At 42.8% G+C, this 19,687-nt stretch overlaps 1 protein-coding gene across 1 annotated transcript in view; it reads left to right on the top strand.

Annotated features, from left to right (window-relative positions):
• The first annotated feature begins 1,549 nt into the window (after positions 1 to 1,549).
• Positions 1,550 to 19,687, top strand: part of UBE2U (ubiquitin conjugating enzyme E2U (putative)) — a 37,195-nt gene continuing 19,057 nt past the window's right edge. Inside the window, exons 1-7 of the mRNA XM_015416173.1 lie at positions 1,550 to 1,671; positions 1,772 to 1,913; positions 3,963 to 4,044; positions 8,395 to 8,487; positions 12,286 to 12,383; positions 13,513 to 13,639; positions 17,280 to 17,361. Coding sequence (XP_015271659.1) covers positions 1,848 to 1,913; positions 3,963 to 4,044; positions 8,395 to 8,487; positions 12,286 to 12,383; positions 13,513 to 13,639; positions 17,280 to 17,361 — 548 coding nt within the window. The 5' untranslated portion in view covers positions 1,550 to 1,671; positions 1,772 to 1,847. The remainder of the gene's footprint in view (positions 1,672 to 1,771; positions 1,914 to 3,962; positions 4,045 to 8,394; positions 8,488 to 12,285; positions 12,384 to 13,512; positions 13,640 to 17,279; positions 17,362 to 19,687) is intronic.

Here is a 19,687-nt window from a genome sequence, read left to right as displayed (position 1 = left end):
TGAGAAATTAATGTGATGATCCTATAGTTGCTGCAGTCTTTGACATCTCCTGTTTTTGGAATTGAAATGTAAATTGAGCATTTCCCATCTGTGAGCCATTGTTTTGTTTTCCATATTTGTTAGCATATTTTTGTTAAGATTTTGATGGCTCCATTTGGGTGGTTTGGAATAGCTCTATTGATATTCCATCTACTCCTGGTGATTTGTTTCTCCCAATTGCTTTGAATATTGCTTTCACTTCACTTTCTAAAATAGTAGGTTCCTCTTCAAAAATTCTTCTTTGAAAGAATCTGTCCTCCTTTCATTTCATCTGTATAGCTGTTTCAATACATACCTAAAGTGTATCAACATGGACAGAGGAAGTGGGATATAACGTTTTGTGTTTGGGAGACAAGTGTTTGAATTAATGAGAGACCTCCAAAATAGAGGAGTCCAATCAAACAGACTGTGTTCTTGTCTCAGACCAACACATATGAATAGCTGAAAGTACAGAAAATATGTGTGAATTGAATTTCAGTTTCTGTAGACCTCTCTGTTTTTAAAGAGTTTCTCTACCACAGCAATTGGCACAGGATCTGCTTACTGATGGACAAAGATCTGGGGATGTATCTGTTATCAGATTTCTGATACAGAAAATAAGAAATCAGTGCTTTGATTTCAATAGGTGTACACTGGGGTAACTCTGCACTGTAAATCTCTGGAAGGAGGTAAGAGAGGATCTCTGCCAAAATTTGCAGTTACAGAGGTAATCTTGGAGGACCAGATTGCTTTAAATCCTATTACGATATGATATCACATTTTAGGGACTTTGTAATAACATGTTTGCAGGCTTCCATAACTACCCACCCCCACCTCGCCTATTTTATAACCAGATGTGTAGCGTGGATCCTAACAAGTTAGTGATATGGAGAACAATTAAGAAACTATAGCTTCCCAGAGTAAGGCTTCCGGTTTTTACGATCCATCGAAAGGACTGAAAGGAATGGGCTTTTCAGTAGACTATGGGGGAATATGCTATACAAACAGAGACCCCTAAAGGCAATATCCCAGTGTCAAAATCCTTAAAAGCTTTCCCAAGGTTGTTTAAACTCAGAACTCATTACTGAGATTTAAGGTACCGACCCCAACCAAAATATTAAATTGTTCAACAGTACAATTATGTACTAGGTTGAAAAAACCCCCCCCCCCCCCCCCCCCGGGATTGTCAAGCAATGGAACGCGTAGATACCCGTGGAAGTTTAACTGTAATGGCCATTTCTAAAACCTTCCTGAGTTTTACAAGCCAATTCGTCAGTAACCTGATCTCGGCAGAAATGGAGTGTCACACTTTCAAGATCTAACTGAAAGACTGCGCCTGATTGGAGAATGGCGAAAGAAGCAAACAAAGGCGTGCGCTGATTGGTTGAGAGGAAAAAGCTCCCCACTGTTATAAGGGAGAGAGCTGCCGTTGCTAGGTAGCGCTCGGTATACAGAGGCTGACTAAGTTCTGCTTTCCTGTAACTTCATTGCTGTGGATGCTGTTCTTGTAGATGCCTTGCTTTATAAATATAAGCAGATCAAGGCAGACTTCTGTGACTTCCTTTCATATCTTAGTTCAGTCATGGCTACATGACACGCTAGAGACTTCGGCTTACTCTATTTCAGATCTTATGCTTCCATTTCATTGACAAGGTAGCCTGTAGCATTAACTGAAAATCCATCCAAATTCAGTTTCGTTCACCGATTTTCAGAGATGAGCTTTTCTAAACCTTTTCTTCCACGGCTTTGACAGATACCGCTTCTTCTGCCGGAGAACAGTTTCGTTTACTTTGTGACTCTACAGCACTGAGGATACTCCAGCCGTTACGATGCACTCAAGAGCTTGCTTGTTGTTGGAAAGAGAATTTCAGGAATATAAAAACGCCCGCATCTTTGTGAGTACAGTCCCTCGCCCCCTCTCCCGTTTATGATGACTAAGGAAACCGGCCCTGTATGCATCAGGATGGTGATGACAAGGAACAAAAGCTTCAATGGTCTGCTCCCTACCTACCGATAGAGAACCAGAGTTTTCATGTATTTAGCTACAGCTGACAGTTCAGCTACAGCTGACAGGCCACTGTGAACCTCCTTCAGATGGATGGGGTAGAGAAGGGATCCACAACCTTTCTGAGCCTGTGGTCACCTTTGCAATTCTGTCCCAGGATGGTGCCTGCAAAGTGCAACCACAAAAGGGTAGTCACAAAAGGGCTGCTGCAGGAGCCATAAAATGATTACCGCAACTTACCTTCAGTAACACAGTGAAGATCCTTAGGCTGTGGGAGAGCCGCTGCCAAAGCAACTTTTTAAAAATCAAATCTCAAGTGGCCGGTCAGAAGCCCTACTGGGCAAAAAGCCCACCTGGCCCCAGCCACTTTCTCAAAGGACTTGGTGGGTACCAGGAAAGGTGTCCGCAGGTACTACGGCACCCACCTCCCGGGGTAGAGGACAGAAATGTTTTAAATAACTAAGCATATGGGCAAGGGAGATTTTACCTTATTAAAATTGAGGGTTGTTAGTTAACTATGTACAGGTCACATCTTCAAATAATTTAAAGTGCTTTGATTCTTTTTATGAACAGGACCTGGTCTCCCTTTAGGGTTGCCAACCTCCAGGTGGGGCCTGGAGATCTCCCAGAAATAGAACTGGGCCACAGAGATCAGGTCCCCTGGAGGAAATTCCTGCTTTGGAGGGTGGACTCTGTGGCATGATACGTTCTTCCCCTTCCCAAACCCTCCCCTCCCCAGGCTCTGCCCCCAAAGTCTCCAGGTATTTTGCAACCCAGAGCTGGCAACTGTATTCCTCTCACATAACCTGATGCTAAGAACTAGTTTAGCAGGAACGCAAAGATCCCCCTCCAGTGTTTAGAATAGTGTATGAGGCCACTCCCTGACAATAAGATGACATGGTAGGGGCAAGCTCATGTACCAGGTATACTTAACAGGTACAACCTTTATCAGCATGTCAACATTACATTTGTTAAAAGCATAGGGGCCCCCAGGTTAGAAGACCAAAAACAAACCCTCGTGTGCCATTGAGGGCTGGCTTACGTGGGGCTTTGCAGCAGCGCCAGAGCAGCTGTCTCCATCCTTCATGTGGGCAGGGCCAGTGTCTAGCCATGTAGTAAGACAGTGATTCTTTAATTATCCCACTGTTGGAAGATTAGCACTAGATTGTTTGCACTCTATAGGTACAATTAGCCTTTAGTTGATGGGAATATATATGCTGCCCATTTCTCTATCAGAATAGAGTAGAACTGAAGAGAGTGAGAGGGAGAACTCATGAAGACTTCTTTTTTTTTTTTTTTTTAATCTATCCATGTAAGGAAAGAGCTTAGTGGCCAGGCCAGACCCAGCAGCAACCTCTCTTTTCCAGAGACTTTTAAAATACTATAAATACATAATAAGACGGACTATACTTCGAGCGCTGAAGAATAGTTTCTTTTGAATTATGGTGCTGGAGAAGACTCTTGAGAGTCCCTTGGACTGCCAGGAGATCAAATCAGTCAATCCTAAAAGAAATCAACCCTGACTGTTCCCTGGAAGGCCAGATAATGAAACTGAAGCTCAAATACTTTGGCCACCAAATGAGAAAGGAGCACTCACTGGAGAAGACCCTGATGCTGGGAAAGACTGAAGGTCAAAGAAGACGGGGATGGCAAAGGATGAGATGGATAGACAGTGTCATAGATGCAACGAACATGAAATTGAGCAAACTTCAGAGGACGGCAGAAGACCAGAAGGCCTGGCATGATCTGGTCCATGGGGTTGCGAAGAGTCGGACTCGACTGTGCGACTGAACAACAACAACATAAACATAAAATGAATTTATAAATCAAGTCACATATAAAAGGAATACAGACATACTCTTAATAAAAATGTACTCATTGTCTCAAAGGAAAGTAAGTTAGTGAATCCAAAAATATTATTTCACTTTTCTTTCCTTAGGGTATTTCTGTTACACCTATAGGAGATAACTTCATGGAATGGGTTGCTGAGATCCAAGGACTAAAGGATTCTCTATGGGAAGGTAAGCTATCCTGTTTCCTAAGCATTTTATAATAAAATATGATAGAATCATAGAGTTGGAAGGGATCTCCAGGGTCATCTAGTCCAACCCCTGCACAATGCAGGAAATTCACAAATACCTCCCCCTCCACACCTACAGTGACCACTGTTCCACACCCAGAAGATGACAAAAAACCTCCAGGATTCCTGGCCGAACTGGCCTGGAGAAAAATTGGTTCCTGACTTCAAAGTTACAATCAGCATTTCCCTGGGTGTGTAAGAAAGGGCCACAAGAACTAAGCACTGAGGCAACCCTTCCTGCCCTCCCTCTCCTGATCTGCCTAAGTTCACACAATCAGCATTGCTGTCAGATGGCCATCTAGCCTTTGTTTGAAAACCTCCTAAGAAGGAGAGCCCACCACCTCCCGAGGAAGCCTGTTCCACTGAGGACTGCTCTGTCAGGAAGTTCTTCCTAATGTTTAGCGAAAAACTCTTCTGATTTAATTTCAACCCAATTGTTCTGGTCTAACCTTCTGGGGCAATGGAAAACAACTCCATGCCATCCTCTATATGACAGCCCTTGAAGACGGTTATCATATCACCTCTCAGTCGTCTCCTCTCCAGGCTAAACATATCCTTCAACCTTTCCTCATAGGACTTGGTTCCCAGACCTCTCACCAGTGTTCCCTCTAAGCTGAGTTAGTGTGAGCTAGCTCACAGTTTTTTAGCCTCTGGCTCACACATTTTTTTCTTAGCTCAGGAAGGGTGGCTCCAGAGCAAACTAATTTATGCAGTAGCTAAATTGCTTGCACACAACTTTAATACTAGTAGCTCACAAAGTGGAATTTTTCCTTACAAGACTCCACAGCTTAGAGGGAGCATTGCCCCTCACCATCTTCATTGCCCTCCCCTGGACACATTCCAGCTTGTCTATATATTTCTTAAACTGTGGTGCCCAGAACTGAACACAATATTCTAGGTGAGGTCTAACCAGAGCAGAGTAAAGTGGTACCATCCGTGTGACCTGGACACTATACTTCTGTTGATACAGTCCAAAATCACATTTGCCTTTTTAGCAACTGTATTACACTGCTCACTCATGTTCAGTGTATGGTCTACTAAGACCCGTAGATCCTTTTCGCACATACTACTGCCAAGACAAGTCTCCCCCAACCTATAATTATGCATTTGATTTTTCCTACCTAAATGCAGAATTTTACATTTATCCCCACTGAAATTCATCCTGTATCCTAACTCTGTCTTCTACCATATGTGCTACCCCTCCCAATTTAGTATCATCTGCAAATTTAATAAGCATTCCTTTCCTTCTGTTCCTTCATCCAAATCATTGATAAAGATGTTGAACAAAACAGGTTCCAGGACAGATCCTTGAGGCACTCCACTTGTCACTCCTCTCCAAGAAGATGAGGAACCACCCACAAGCACTATTTGGGTGCGATCTGTCAACCAGTTACAGATCCACCTAGCAGTCATAGGATCCAAACCACATTTTTCCAATTTGTCAACAAGGCTATTATGTGGAACCTTACCAAAAACCTTACTGAAATCAAGATAAACTATTTCTACAGCATTCCTCTGATCCAGCAAGGTAGTAACTTTCTCAAAAAAAGAGATAAGGTTAGTCTGACATGACTTGTTCTTGAGAAACCCATGCTGGTTCTTAGTAATCTCAGCCATCCTTTCTAAATGCTCAAGGACTGTCTGTTTGATTATTTGTTCTTAAACTTTCCCAGGTATAGATGTCAAGCTGACGGGTCGGTAATCCTCCTTTTTCCCTTTCTTGAAGATAGGGACAACATTTGCCCGCCTCCAGTCTTCTGGAACCTCACCTGTTCTCCGAGAATTCTCAACAATAATGGACAGAGGCTCAGAAATTACATCTGCGAGTTCTTTTAGTACCCTTGGATGCAGTTCATCTGGCCTGAGGACATACTTTCATTTAAAGAAACTAGGTGTTTCTATACTACCCCTATGCTGATCCTAGGCTGCAACTCCCTTCCCTCATCATGTGTTCTGTTTTTGCCGTATTGAGCACCATTTCGCTTGCAAGAGAAGACTGAGGAAAAGTAGGAATCGAGCAGTTCTTCCCTCTCTTAATCACCTGTTACAATTTCACTTTCCTGTCCCCGCAATGGGCCTACCATGTCCTTGCTCTTTTTCTTACTTTGAATATAAGAAAAGAACCCTTTTTTGTTGTTTTTAGCACCTCTCACTAGCCTAAGCTCATACTGAGCTTTAGCTTTCCCAACTCTCTACAAGCACTGGTTATTTGTTTATATTCATCCTTGTTTATAAGACCCTCCTTCCACTTCCTGAATGAGTCTTTTTTTATTTCTCAAGTCTTTAGAAAGCTGTTTATGGAGCCACCTTGGCTTCTTTAGGCTCCTCCCATGTTTCCTTCTCATAGGAATCATTTGTGATTGTACCTTCAGTATTTCCCTTTTAAGAAACTCCCACCCTTCTTGAACTCCCTTCTCCTTAAGTATTTCTGACCATGGAATTCTACCCAGCATAACTTTGTTTGTCAAAATTTGCTTTCCTGAGGTCCAACCTATATGTCTGGCAATGTACAGATCAAATCCAAGATAGCAGATCCCCTTGTTTCCCTCTCCAATTTCTGAAAAATGAAGTTGTCAGCAAGACAAGTCAGGAATTTATTGGACCTTTCATTTTTAGCAGAGTTGGACTTCCAACAGATATCTGGGTAATTGAAATCTCCCATGACCACCATGAGGTTTTCGTTTCTGTACTTACATGTGAGTTAATATCATCTAGCGTATGTGCCACTCCCCGCAAAACTTTAGAGGTCTTATCTGCAGTTGTTGGCATCATACTGGGCTTTGCATTTTTGTCTCACTTCCCCACAGGATTTAGTTTAAAGCTCTCCTTATTAGGTTTGCAAAGCTGTTTCCAAATACATATTTTCCTACACTCGTGAGGTGCAAACCATCTCCCGATAGAAGAGTTTCATCTTGGAAAGATAAGCCATGGTCCAAAAATCCAAACTTTTTGTGATGACACCATCTACATAGCCAGTCATTGATGTGCAGTATTCTTCTTTCCCTTCCTAATCCATGGCCTTTGACAGGAAGAACTGACGAGAATACAACTTGCACTTCCAATTCCTTCACCTTTTTACCCAGAGCCACATTGTCTCTTTTAATGTGTTCTGGGCTATGCCGGGCTTGATGAGTCTTCCTACCCTTTCCGGCAGATCCTGGATGCGTACACCTGGTAGACAGCATACCTCTTGAGATGACAACTCCGGTCGGCACACTTTGGCTTCTACCCCTCTCAGGGAATCCCCAATTACCAACACATGCCTTCTCCTATATTAGGGAGCAGATGCTCGAATCCTCTCATCCACAGGGGTCTGAGAAATTTTCTTCAAGCTTCATGTAGGCTGGGGGAGGAGCCCTTGTTCCAGTGGTTCAGAATCAATATCTGTGGGGAGATCCAGGAACCGATTGCTTAGTAACAGAGACTCAGAATGTCTCTTGATCCTCCTGTTCCTGTGGGTTACATTCTTCCTTGTGCCCTCCTCCTGTGTTGGGTGCTCCTCCAGTTGCTGAGATACTTTTCCCTTCCTCCTGTTGCCCTCTCAGGAGTGCTACATGCATTCTGTCCATGAACTCTTCGCCTTCCCTTATAAACTGGAGTGTGGACAAGCGTGCCTCAAGTCCCTGTATCCTCCTCCAGTAGGGCTACCAACTTACACTTGCTGCAAGTGTGATTGCTGTTACCCTCAGGTAAGAATACGAACATGCCACAGACTTTGCACATCACTCTGCCTCCGCTCCCTCACCAGCCATGCTGCACTCCAGCAGTAGCTCCCTCTCCTGCCCTTTCTCAGAGCCCAGCTGACTGTGGTCTGACTCACTCCAGCAGCAGTCCAAAAATACTATTGCATTATACTATATGATTCCTAAGAAATTCTCCAAGGTTTGGATGTTCAAAAAGAGTTTTCTGTCCTCCCAAGATGTTGACATGCAGTTATATCGAACTAATTGTTTCTGGCTCTGACTTTTACTTGATGTGGTTTGTCATGGTAGATATGGTGTCCTGCTTGTCTCTACAGAGAGGGAGGGGCAACAAGAAGATCAGGGAGGGTGACGGGACCTGTGGCTGCCTTATTTCCCATTGCTTCAGGAAATTAAAAGACCTGCATCCAGTGTCTGGTGACTAACAACCCTAGATATCACTTCAGGAAGGTTAATAATGGAAGGTACAATACTATGTACACTCACTAGGAAGGAAGCCATATTAAATTCAGTGGGAAATATAAGCAACCTGCCTAGGTTTGGACTGCATCTGTATGTATGTGTAATGTAATTATGTTTATCAATGTTAGGCGCTGTACTCCAACTAGCTATGAAGTATACTGAAAATTACAACAAAGTACCTCCAAGCATCAATTTCACCACTATTCCTTTTCACCCCAATGGTAAGGATATTTACAATGGTGACTTTCTGATAGTAATCTATCAGGAGCATATTCTCCATGACATAATCCTGTATTTGTTAGTCCAGATAGTAGTTGTACTTCAGAGTACATTTTATCATTCTTTCCTTAAATACAGTTATCTATTCATTTATCTATTCATTTACAGTTATCTGTTCATTCATCGATTCATTTATAGTTATCTATTCATTTACGTCAGTACTCCATTTTAGCCTCACAACAACCCTATGAGTTAGGCTATGCCAAAAGATAATGATTTTCCTAGTCTACCCAGCTTTCTGGATGACATGGAAATACAGCTCTAGCCACTGAACCAATCCTGGCTCTTTAGTATCTATCAACTACATCTTTTTAAATTTCTGGATCAAGCAGGGCTCTTATTGATTGTGGTGTGCCTTCTGTGGAAGGTGATCAGGAACCTAGACTGGGTCTACTCATTAATTAGCTTTGTTCCTTGAGGGTTATCCTGGTAAAAGGTTTGAAAACTTCTGGTGGCACAGAAAGAGGCGGATCAGTAAAAGTGGTTCTAAAACACTGAACATAAACACACATTTCAAGATGCTGAATATCCATAAAGCCCTAAATGGCTTTGAACCAGGATGTCAAACTGTTTTTCCCACACACAAACTACCCCACTGTTAAGTACTTTTGAGAAAACCATAGTTCAGGTTCTATCTTTAGACATACTTTAGCACAGTGTTCAAGAAGAAGGCATATTACAATGTATTATGCATTTTTTCTTCCCCCCTCTGTGTGTTCAGACTTCAAATGGAGATTTATGCTGATGCATTAAGCATATCAACATAGTTTCATAGTGGACTCTCAATGCTCAACAGATATATCATTCCATAGTGTGTTTTCTGTATTTCCTGTCCCTTTTTAAATGGACATTGGGGTTGATTTTTTTACTTTGAACTTTGAATGGTGTCCTGAATGTGTGTGGGAGGTGTGTGTGTTATTTGGGCTTTGATTTTGTTGCTTTTAGATTATAATGTTTGTAACTCTGATTTGTAAGCTACCTTGAACAAAGAGGAGAGGCAGGAGATAAATATTTAAATAAATAAATAAAATGTGCACCGATTTTCATTGAAATATTTTAATCTTGAAGGGATATATTGCATTGCAAAATAACAGAAGCAGGACCTATGGTTTTAAGAAATGAATGCCCTCAGTGCCCCTGCTAAGCTACCACAACAGAATTGCCAGCCTTCAAACCCTGGTTTATCAGTAAAAGTCAAGGGGAGGCGGCAGGGCCCTTTCTAGGGCTGTTTTGTCTTTTGAGGGAGGACTCATTGTGGCCAGGCCCAACAGCAACCATCTGGCAACTTGCTACCATGTGATCTGCACAGCTCACTGCCCAGCTGCTAGCTACTGCTCAACAGCAGCAACTCAACAATAGCCAGTGTAGTGTGAAGGTAATCTTCTGATAAAGTTAAAAGAAAATTTACTTAAAAGGAATCTTTAAAAAGCAAACAATCCACAGGAAATCCTATGAATCTTATTGATTTTTACAGATTATTTTTCTTTGTAACTTAGAAACCATGCTGATATCTTCCGTTTAATATAGAAAACCCTTTTTTAAGAATCATAGTAGCAACTTTTTATAAGAATTTAAAGTCCTATGACTGTTTATTCACTCCCCAGGTCCCCCCGGAGGCTGGCATCCCTGGGTGGTGGTTAGTATTTCAGATTAGGGTCTGGGAGACCCTGGTTTGCATCCTTATTCTGTCATGGTGATCACTGGGTAACCTTGGGCCGGTCACACATCCTCAGCCTCTCATGGGGTTTTTGTGGGGATAAAATGGAGGAGCAGAGAATGATGTAAGCTGCTTTGGGTCCCCATTGTCTAGAAATGTGGTGTATAAATGATGTAAATAAATATATTTATTATTTATATAGGTGAAGATGGGGGCAGATAAAAGGTGGGTGGGTGGGAAGGAGAGAACCAGATAGGGAAAGGTGAGGATATGGGCGCTACCAAGAGGAGAGAAAGAGGAAATAGCGTGGGGAGGCAGTACAGGGGACTTCACTTTCCCCCATACTGCCTCCCCATCCTATTTCCTCTTTTACACTGTGCAACTGGTCCCAGCCTAGGTAGAATTGTACAACTGGTTTCAGCCTGGCCTTGTGGCAGGAACCACACAACTCAGTCAGAGGTTCCCGGAGAGAGGCTGCGGAAGAAAGAAGGGAAAGCTGAAGATAGAGGGGAGGGAGATAAGGGTAGGTTGGCTGGTGGGTGGGAAGGAGAGAAAGAAGCAGGAAAAAGAAGAGGCTATGGGGGCTTTCAGGAAAGAGGAGGAAGAAATAATGGGGTAGGGGGAAATCAGGCCCCTAAAAGTCCTTATGTGCCCCTTCCCGGTTGTAGTGTATTTCACACATTTTCTGGAACCAGTTTCATAGATTTTGCTAGCTAGAAATTTGTACATTTTAAAATAGCTTGAATTTATTAATTTATTAAAAATAATTTATTAAAAGAAAGGTGGATATGTCACCTGAGAAGGTGGTTACAAATGTAGACACCCTCCAAGCGAACTCTGACTGTGGCTTGGGATCCTAATGTACTTGGGATGATATTTATAATGCATGAAAGAGAGAGAGACACACATCTAATTACCTGAATCCATCTTTATTTGTATAACAGTAGATAGAAAAAGCAAGAGGGACAGTTTTTCAGAATGTAATGCAGAGAAATCAGAAGTCACTTTAGACTATTCTGAAGATGCAATAGAGAGCAATTGAACAATTCCTAGAGAAAGCCATTGTGTTATCTAGGTGCATTGGCACAGAACACATTTGTGCATGGTTTTACATTGTCCCGAAGGAGAAAATAAGAGGTGGAGAAAGGGGAAGGAAAAGGGCTGTTGCAAGATAACAGACTAGGGATACCAACTGACTGAGAGGGGTTTGGGGGAAAAAGGAGTAAAGGTAAAACAGGCAAAAGGATTTCAATAGGCAGAATCATGGGTCACTGGAAGTAAGAGTGGATGAGAGCAATGTTGCACAGGGCAAAGAAATGAGCTGAATGGAAAAGGGATGGTGGTGCTTGCTTGGAGACAGAGAGTTCCAGAGCAGAGGTAGGGGTAGAGATTCAATAGTTGCTTGATCCTGAAGCTGGAGTTTTTTCAAGACTCACGGTGCTAGAGGACAATCCTGGGGTGAAACAGGACATAAAGTGGACCACTTTATTCTCACAGATGTGCACCCTTTCCTCCTAGTGGTGGGACCAAAGTTGTGCTCCCTCGAGTTACTTTGAGGGTGGTGAAAGATAAGTTTAGCCTCTCTGACTGAGTACTTGATTGCTTTATCTGGTAAGTACACGGTATTCTGGATGTTCATTGATCAGACTGGAATGCCAGGGTATTGTCCCATAAGTTCTATCCATGCATTTGGTGTGGGGAGATCTCCTGGACTCACAAGACAAGCCCTAGAGGGCTGTGATGGTTTCCTATGGGAATCTGGTCATCTCATCATGAGATTTCATTTTCATGCGCTTAATTGCTATCATGATTCCTTGGCTTGATCCAAGATGGAGTGTGCCTACATCTTTGGATTCATAGGAGTAAACATTTAAATAATTGTTTAAATAAACATAAGATGTAATGTAAATGTTTAAATTAATTAGGGTAGTGTCTTTCACATAGTTGTGTCTATAGCAAATTGTTACCTTTCTTTCACTGTTCTGCAGTTTCATTATAGAAAACTTGTTAAAATCTTTGCAGTAGGACACATATAAAATCTGAATCCTCTGGTTAATGTGAATGCTTCTGTTCTCCATTGAAGTGGACCCAACAACTGGGAGACCTTGTGTGGATTTTCTAGATGATCCTGCCAAGTGGAACACGAAGTTCACAATGAGTAGTGTCCTGCTTAGTATCCAGGTAAAGAAAGACCTGTGCAAAGAATTCACCTTACTTTTTTAATGGACAGTTGTGTATGTGCAGGCCAAATACAGGGACCTGTGTTAATCCAATGGAATGTTAATCTTTTTTCCTTTGACCAGAATCCCCCTCACTGAATTCAATATCACAAGGTCCTTTTGAAACTCGTCTCTGTTTCAAAAGATTTTTCCATGCTACATGGGAGGCTTGAGCAAAATAAGCGTAAAGTCCTTTGGGGTTCACAAGTTTCACAGTTTTGGGATCCTTATCATAGTATTTGCACATTTGAGGAAGGAATTCATGTATGGGTTTTGTTGAACCCTGTAATAGTTTGGACTCACTGATTCGTCAGCATAAGGCACTGATAGTCACAGATCTTCCCCATTTTTCTCCCCTAGCAGCCATTTCTGACCCGGGGAAAGTTGATTCCCAGGACTGTGGGACCCCCGTAGAGTAACAGCCATGTGGGTCAGTAGGCTGCAGTGAGGACAAAGGGACCCATCTGATGGGAAACGACATAAAGGAGCATTTCACACCCTATCCCCTACTCACTGCAGCCAAGCGATGCGTGTGGCTATTATTCCACACAGGTCTCATAACCCTGAGAGTCAACATTCCCACAGTCAGAAATGGCTGCTGGTGGGGAGGGAAAACCAGAGAAGATGGTCAGTTCTTGCATAAGTGGATCACTGATCCAACCCAGTGGTTTCAGCAATTTTTCAGGCAGAAATCAAAGGGAAATTATTTAATATGAAGGGGAAGAAGCTATGGGATCCCTGTGTTCTGGTTCAGCACAGCAGAGCCTCCTCTCCTCGCCTTCCTTTGCTGCCTCTAAGAACCAAACTAGACATTACTTCCTTCATGGGTTTACCATGGGGACTTGCAAGTGCAGTATGACTGCAAGACTCCAAGGCAGATTCATAAAACAAGTAACATTTCCTTTGGCTCTGAGTTACTGAGTTGTAGGCTGAACCTGAAAATTCCTCCTTGCATGCAAAGTGAGGAAGTTTGCGTCCAGTATTTCCCAGCCTTTCTTATTTTGATTGTGTGTGTTTGTTACCTGCTTTACGTCATTGAAACTAGTTGATGTTTGAAAAAGCTTTGAAAACTGGCATGTATGTTCACACAGGTTATCCTGTCTAATCCAGTTTTGGATAATGCAGTAAATACGGAGGCAGCTAAAATGCTGAAGAACAATATTTCCCTGTATAGAAAAAGAGTTATGCAGTGTGTTACCACTAGCCAGCGCCTAGAAGGTAATAAACCTCCATGCTTTCTGCTATTAGTCATAAATATATTCTTTTAAACTCCATAGGGAGTTTTAGAAGAAACCTCTTAAATGGCTTTTTAAAAGACCCCTATTTTATGCCCAGCAGTAAATTTTAATTAGTGTGATTGGCAATGTAACCTGAGCATGGGATCTTTAGGCAGATCTGTGATCTCACAAAACAAAGTTGCCAGGCAATTTTCAGAGGTGATACAGAGGTCATGAGCTGGAAAATAAGGGCATGAGTAACAATATTAGAGAAAGTTAGAGTTGTTGTGCCAAGGATTCCTTTGGTGCCATATTTACCCTTTGACATAATCTTCTATGGAAACTACATATGAATAGCAGTACCACTATTTATTTATTCATACCACATCTTTCTCCCCAGTAGGGACTCAAATTGGCTCACATTAATCTCCTCCATTCTATTTAATCCTTTATTTTATTTTGCTACCACTTTATATTATGTATTGAGCCCAAGGAAATACTGGCACAAGTTTGCCACTGTGATGGAATGTATTCTATTTTGTTGTTGTTCAGTCGCACAGGCGAGTCTGACTCTTTGCAACCCCATGGACCACATCACGCCAGGCCCTCCTGTCTTCTGCTGTCCTCCAGAGTTTGCTTAATTTCATGTTCATTGCATTGATAACACTGTGTAACCATTTCATCCTTTCCCATCCCCTTCTTCTTACTGTCAGTCTTTCCCAGCATCAGGATCTTCTCCAGTGAGTGCTCCCTTCTCATTTGGTGGCCAGAGTGTTTGAGCTTCAGCTTCAATATCTGGCCTTCCAGATTTTTTTTTAGGATTGACTGATTTGATCTCCTTGCAGTCCAAGGGACTCTCAAGAGTTTTCTCCAGCACCATAATTCAAAAGCATCTATTCTTTGGCGCTCGGCCTTCCTTATGGTCCAGCTCTCGCAGCCATACATGACTACTGGGAATACCATTGCTTTGACCGTACAGACTTTTGTTGGCAGGGTGATGTCTCTGCTTTTTATTATGCTGTCTAGGTTTGCCATTGCTTTCCTCCCAAGGAGCACACATCTTTTAATTTCATGGCTGCAATCACCATCTGCAGTGATCTTGGATCCCAGGAACGTGAAGTCTGTCACTGCTTCCATGACTTCCCCTTCTATTTGCCAAGGAGTGATGGGGCTGGATCTTAGTTTTTTTAGTGCTGCATTTCAAGCCAACTTTTGTGCTCTCCTCTTTCATCCTGAGCAAGAGGCTCTTTAGGTCCTCTTCACTTTCTGCCATTAGAGTGGTATCGTCAGCATATCTGAGGTTGTTGATGTTTTTCCCAGCAATCTTAATTCCAGTTTGCGATTCATCCAGGCCGGCATTTCGCATGATGTACTCTGCATATAAATTAAATAAGCAGGGTGACAATATACATCCTTGTCGTACTCCTTTTCCTATGCTAAACCAATCAGCTGTTCCATATCCAGTACTAACTGTCGCTTCTTGACCCTTATACAGGTTTCTCAAGAGACATGTGAGGTGGTCTGGTACTCCCATCTCTTTAAGGACTTGCCATAGTTTTTTGTGTGATCCACACAAGCAGAGGCTTTAGCGTAGTCAATGACGCAGACATAGATGTTTTTCTGGTACTCCCTTGCTTTCTCCATAATCCAGCAAATGTTGGCAATTTGATCTCTAGTTCCTCTACCTCTTCAAAACCCAGCTTGTACTTCTGGCAGTTCTCTATCCACGTACTGCTGAAGCCTAGCTTGTAGGATCTTGAGCATGACCTCGCTAGTATGTGAAATGAGTGCAATTATGTGACAGTTTGACCATTCCTAGGCATTGCCCTTCTTTGGGATTGGAATGTAAACTGACCTTTTCCAGTCCTGTAGCCACTGTTGCATTTTCCAAATTTGCTGGCATATGGAGTGCAGCACTTTAACAGCATCATCTTTTAGAATTTTGAATAGCTCAGCTGGGATACCGTCACCTTCACTAGCTTTGTTGTTAGTAATGCTTTCTAAGGCCCATTTGACTTTGCACTCCCGGATGTCTGGCTCAAGGTCAGTGATCACACCATCGTGGTTGTCAAGGGCATTGGGGTCCTTGTATAGTTCTTCTGTGTATTCTATAGTCTCTCCATATTTTCTGAACAAGACACTTTTCAATCCAGATAGTGATACAAACAACCTTATTCACTCATCTTTGTCAGATGAGTGACAGGGAAAGTATGTTCCCTGTTGATTTTCCTGGACTTCTTGGCAGCTTTCAGTACCATCAGCCATGGTATCCTTATGGAGAGGTTGGCTAGGAGTAGGGAGCACTGTGCTTTGGTCATTCTGCTTTGACTGGCCATGTCCAGAAAGTGGTGCTGGAGGGGGGCACCTCTTCTTGGCCCCGTGGCATTTATCGTACGGGGTCCCTTGGGGATCTTGTTTTCATACTGTTTAACTTCTTTGTTAAACCACTGGTAGAGATCATTCTGTGGTATGATGCCATCAATATGTGGATGACATTCAGCTCAATTTCTCCTTAACAGCTGAGCTGGGTGGGTCTATGGAAGTCCTGAACGAGTGGCAGGTTAAGGTAAAGGGATACTTGAGGGGCAATAAACTGAGGCTCAGTCTAAACAAGACTGAGGTACTGTTGATCAATGATAAGGGTTGCTGGAGATTGAGGGGCCAGAGACTGCCATGCACTCTGTGAAGGAGCAGGCTCATATCTTGGGGGTGCTGCTGGATTCTGGCCAGCTCCAGGAGGCCTCTATAGCACCTTTTATCTGCTTCAGCTGATGAGCAAGCTATGGCTGGTCCTGAAAAAGTATGATTTGGCCATGGTGATCCATACAATGATCATATCGAGACTGGATTAACTGTAAAGTATTCTGTGTGGGGCTGCCTTTGACAAAATACATAGTATAAATATTTTTGCTATTTCCTGTGTATACTATAGACATACACAGTATGTTTTCAAGGATATGTTTATTTATTGCTTGTTTGTTTTACTTTTTTCTTACCTCCCTCCCAGGTTACAAAAACTAAGGTACATGTGAGAAGGTAGCATAGTATACAGCAGTTTGCATCTCTGTTTCTCTCTATGGAGTGCTGGGTATATTAACAATTCTATTTGAATTTCCCTCCTTAGGGTTTTGTTACCACCATGTTTCTCAAAGTGTGGTTCCTCAAAGCATGATATAGCTTCCCCATGCAAGTGTAAATAAATCTAACTGAATTTGATGGGATTGACTTTCATGAGAATGTTTTTAGGACCTCAGTATATGTGATAGGTGAACTGGATTCCTCAGCCTACTTTGATCTGTTTCAAATGCTTGCTGAGGCCGACACACTTACCTGTGGTAGGACACTAATCATAGTGTGTCTTGTGATCTCAGTCAGCATCCATTGAGGCACCAATTATATGAATTACCTCTTAGACACAGTACGATAGATGGTTGCCACCAATGTTCCCTCTAAGCTGAGTTAGTGTGAGCTAGCTCACACTAACTCAGCTTAGAGGGAACACTGGTTGCCACATATCTGTGCTTTACCAGCATCTGAACCAGGTTTGTGTATCATTTGGGTAGCATGGAATGATTTAAGTACACAACAAAACGTTCAGGATAATGGTGATGTATATTTTAGGAAATTGTTCTCTTTTGTAGCTGTGGATAGCTCAGAACACAAGTCTACAACTTCAATCAAATGTTATATTGCACCTGAAGAATCTGCTCCTGAACAATCAAGGTAATAGATGCTGGTTAAGGTTCTGTGAATGGGCCACAAAAAAAAATTCTGTAACTATTCAAATTATGGTAACTGTATGGGTTAACTCTGATGTTTGTGTCTAAAATCAGTTCAATAAATTACACTTCTCTCTTAATGTCTAATGCTGAACTTGGACCTTGGGGTGCAGATCAAAAATGTGCTCAGTGGAATGAAGTATATGGGACACTCCTCTATAAATCTTGAAGAACCACCAGCTTTTCAGAAACATTTAAAAGCTTGGGAAAAGTGAAATGAAGATTCCAATTTCCCAAAGACAAGGTGTGTCACAAGATAGTCAGCTGCAATCATGATGGCTGCCTAGCAACTCCCAAGATGCATTGTGGTGGAGGGACTGGCAGTGGTGGAGGAAGATGTTGGCTGTGGTAGCTAAGCACCAGAGATGTTTGGGCTTGGAGGGTGGGCCGCCTTAAAGGGAAGAAGGGGAGTGGCAGGTGACAGTGGGGCAAGGGAGGAGGTGGTAGAAGCAAGGCAGTGAAGGAAATTTATTTTTATTTGTTTTTATTTATTCAATTCATAACCCGCCCTCCCCGCGAACAGGCTCAGGGCGGCTTACAGCAGTAGCCCAATTGCCAATAAAACCGATAAAACAATATACATCATTTCATAATAAGTTAAAACATAAAACATAAGGTGCTGTTCAGTTCTACAGTTCATTGCTTACAATGGCATATTAAGATGTCTCCGACAACTAGATTCCAGCTCAGTATCATTCCGAGTTGCTCGATGTAACAGGCCAGATGTTAAAACTGAGGGCCGGGCTCATTGATGGTTATGGTGGGGGTGGCTCCTAATTGAAAGCCTGGTGGAAGAGCTCCGTCTTGCAGGCCCTGTGGAACTGCAAAAGATCCCACAGGGCCCTGATCTCCTCCGGGAGCTCATTCCACCAGTAAGGAGCTGCCACTGAGAAAGCCCTGGCCCTCGTCACGGTGAGCCTGGCCTCTTTGGGGCCTGGCAGGGTCAAACGATTTTGTGACCCCGACCTCAGTGCTCTCTGGGGTATATGTGGGGAAAGGCATCCCTCAGGTATGACGGACCCTGGCCATATAGGGCTTTAAAGGTAAGCACCAGCACCTTGAAACGGATTCGGAGGCAAAGAAAGAAGGGTCCCCCACCCATTGCTGCTTTCTCTTTCCCCCTTTTCCTATCCTCCAGGCTCTTGCATAAGCCTCCTGCAGCAATGGTGAGAATCTTGGAGCCAAGAGTGCACTTTGTGCTCCAGGCCACTGCTGCATACCAGCTGTAGGGGGTGGATTACAAAACAGAGGCTGCGATCACACACACTAAACAATCCACTTTCAATCCACTTTCCAACTGGATTTTGCCAGTTTACACAAGTAAAATCCAGTTGGAAAGTGCATTGAAAGTGGATTATTTAGTGTGTGTGATCGCAGCCAAAGTCACTGTCTCATCATGCAGTTCTGGGATACAAGAGAGGGAGGGTAAAGGTGGACAGTAGCGGGGTGGGGCAGTAAAAACTGATAATGGGGAGAGAAGAAATAAAAAGCAGCAATGAGAGGGTAAGAAAGTAAGCAAGACAGGAGGAAGCAGTGGTCAAGGGAAAGGGTCCTCATAGCTCCTCCTTCTGCATCCACATACTACCCATGCCCACAATGCTGCAAGGAAGCTCACCCCTTCAATCAGTGAACTGCATAAGAGGAAGCAGTGGTCAAGGGAAAGGGTCCTTATAGCTCCTCCTCCTGCATCCACATACTACCCATGCCTACAATGCTGCAAGGAAGCTCACCCCTTCATCAGTGAACTGCATAGTGGCACTGATGCTATGCCCAATTATGCCAACAGCAGTCCGTGCTGCAGATGTTTCTACACAAAGAATGAACAACTAGTAGTAGGGATGCAAGGCTGATGCAGGCTTTTCAAATAAGATGTGCCTGGGGATCCAGACTAAGTTACAGAGGTCCTGATAAAATTTTCACAAGTTTTATAATTTGAAATGTTTGGCATCTCTACCTTAAGAAAATATTGTGTCTGGGAAATGGGAAAGTACAGCTTTAGTATAGGGGATACTAAGGAATAAATAAGTCCCCGTCTTGCAGTCAAGGGGGTGAAGAAAGGTTCACATTCAAGCAGTTTCTCACAGACTTAAATAAAGGCGAAAGTATAGCCTTTAAAGAGCAGCTGCTGACATTTTACAGAACAGCAAAAGCAGAAGAGGGGGAGGGAGCAAGGCAAGGACATCAAATAAACCAAGAATAATGATGGTCATTGTGCTCTAGATTCTTGTCATTTCACAAGATAGGATGTTTGAGCAAGCTCATTGATTCCT

This window comes from Gekko japonicus, unplaced genomic scaffold (genome assembly GCF_001447785.1).
Source record: "Gekko japonicus isolate JY-2015 unplaced genomic scaffold, Gekko_japonicus_V1.1 scaffold479, whole genome shotgun sequence".
Lineage (NCBI taxonomy): Eukaryota > Metazoa > Chordata > Lepidosauria > Squamata > Gekkonidae > Gekko > Gekko japonicus.
The sequence above is the reverse complement of the archived record's forward strand: the minus strand, read 5'-3'. Positions and strand labels throughout refer to the sequence as shown.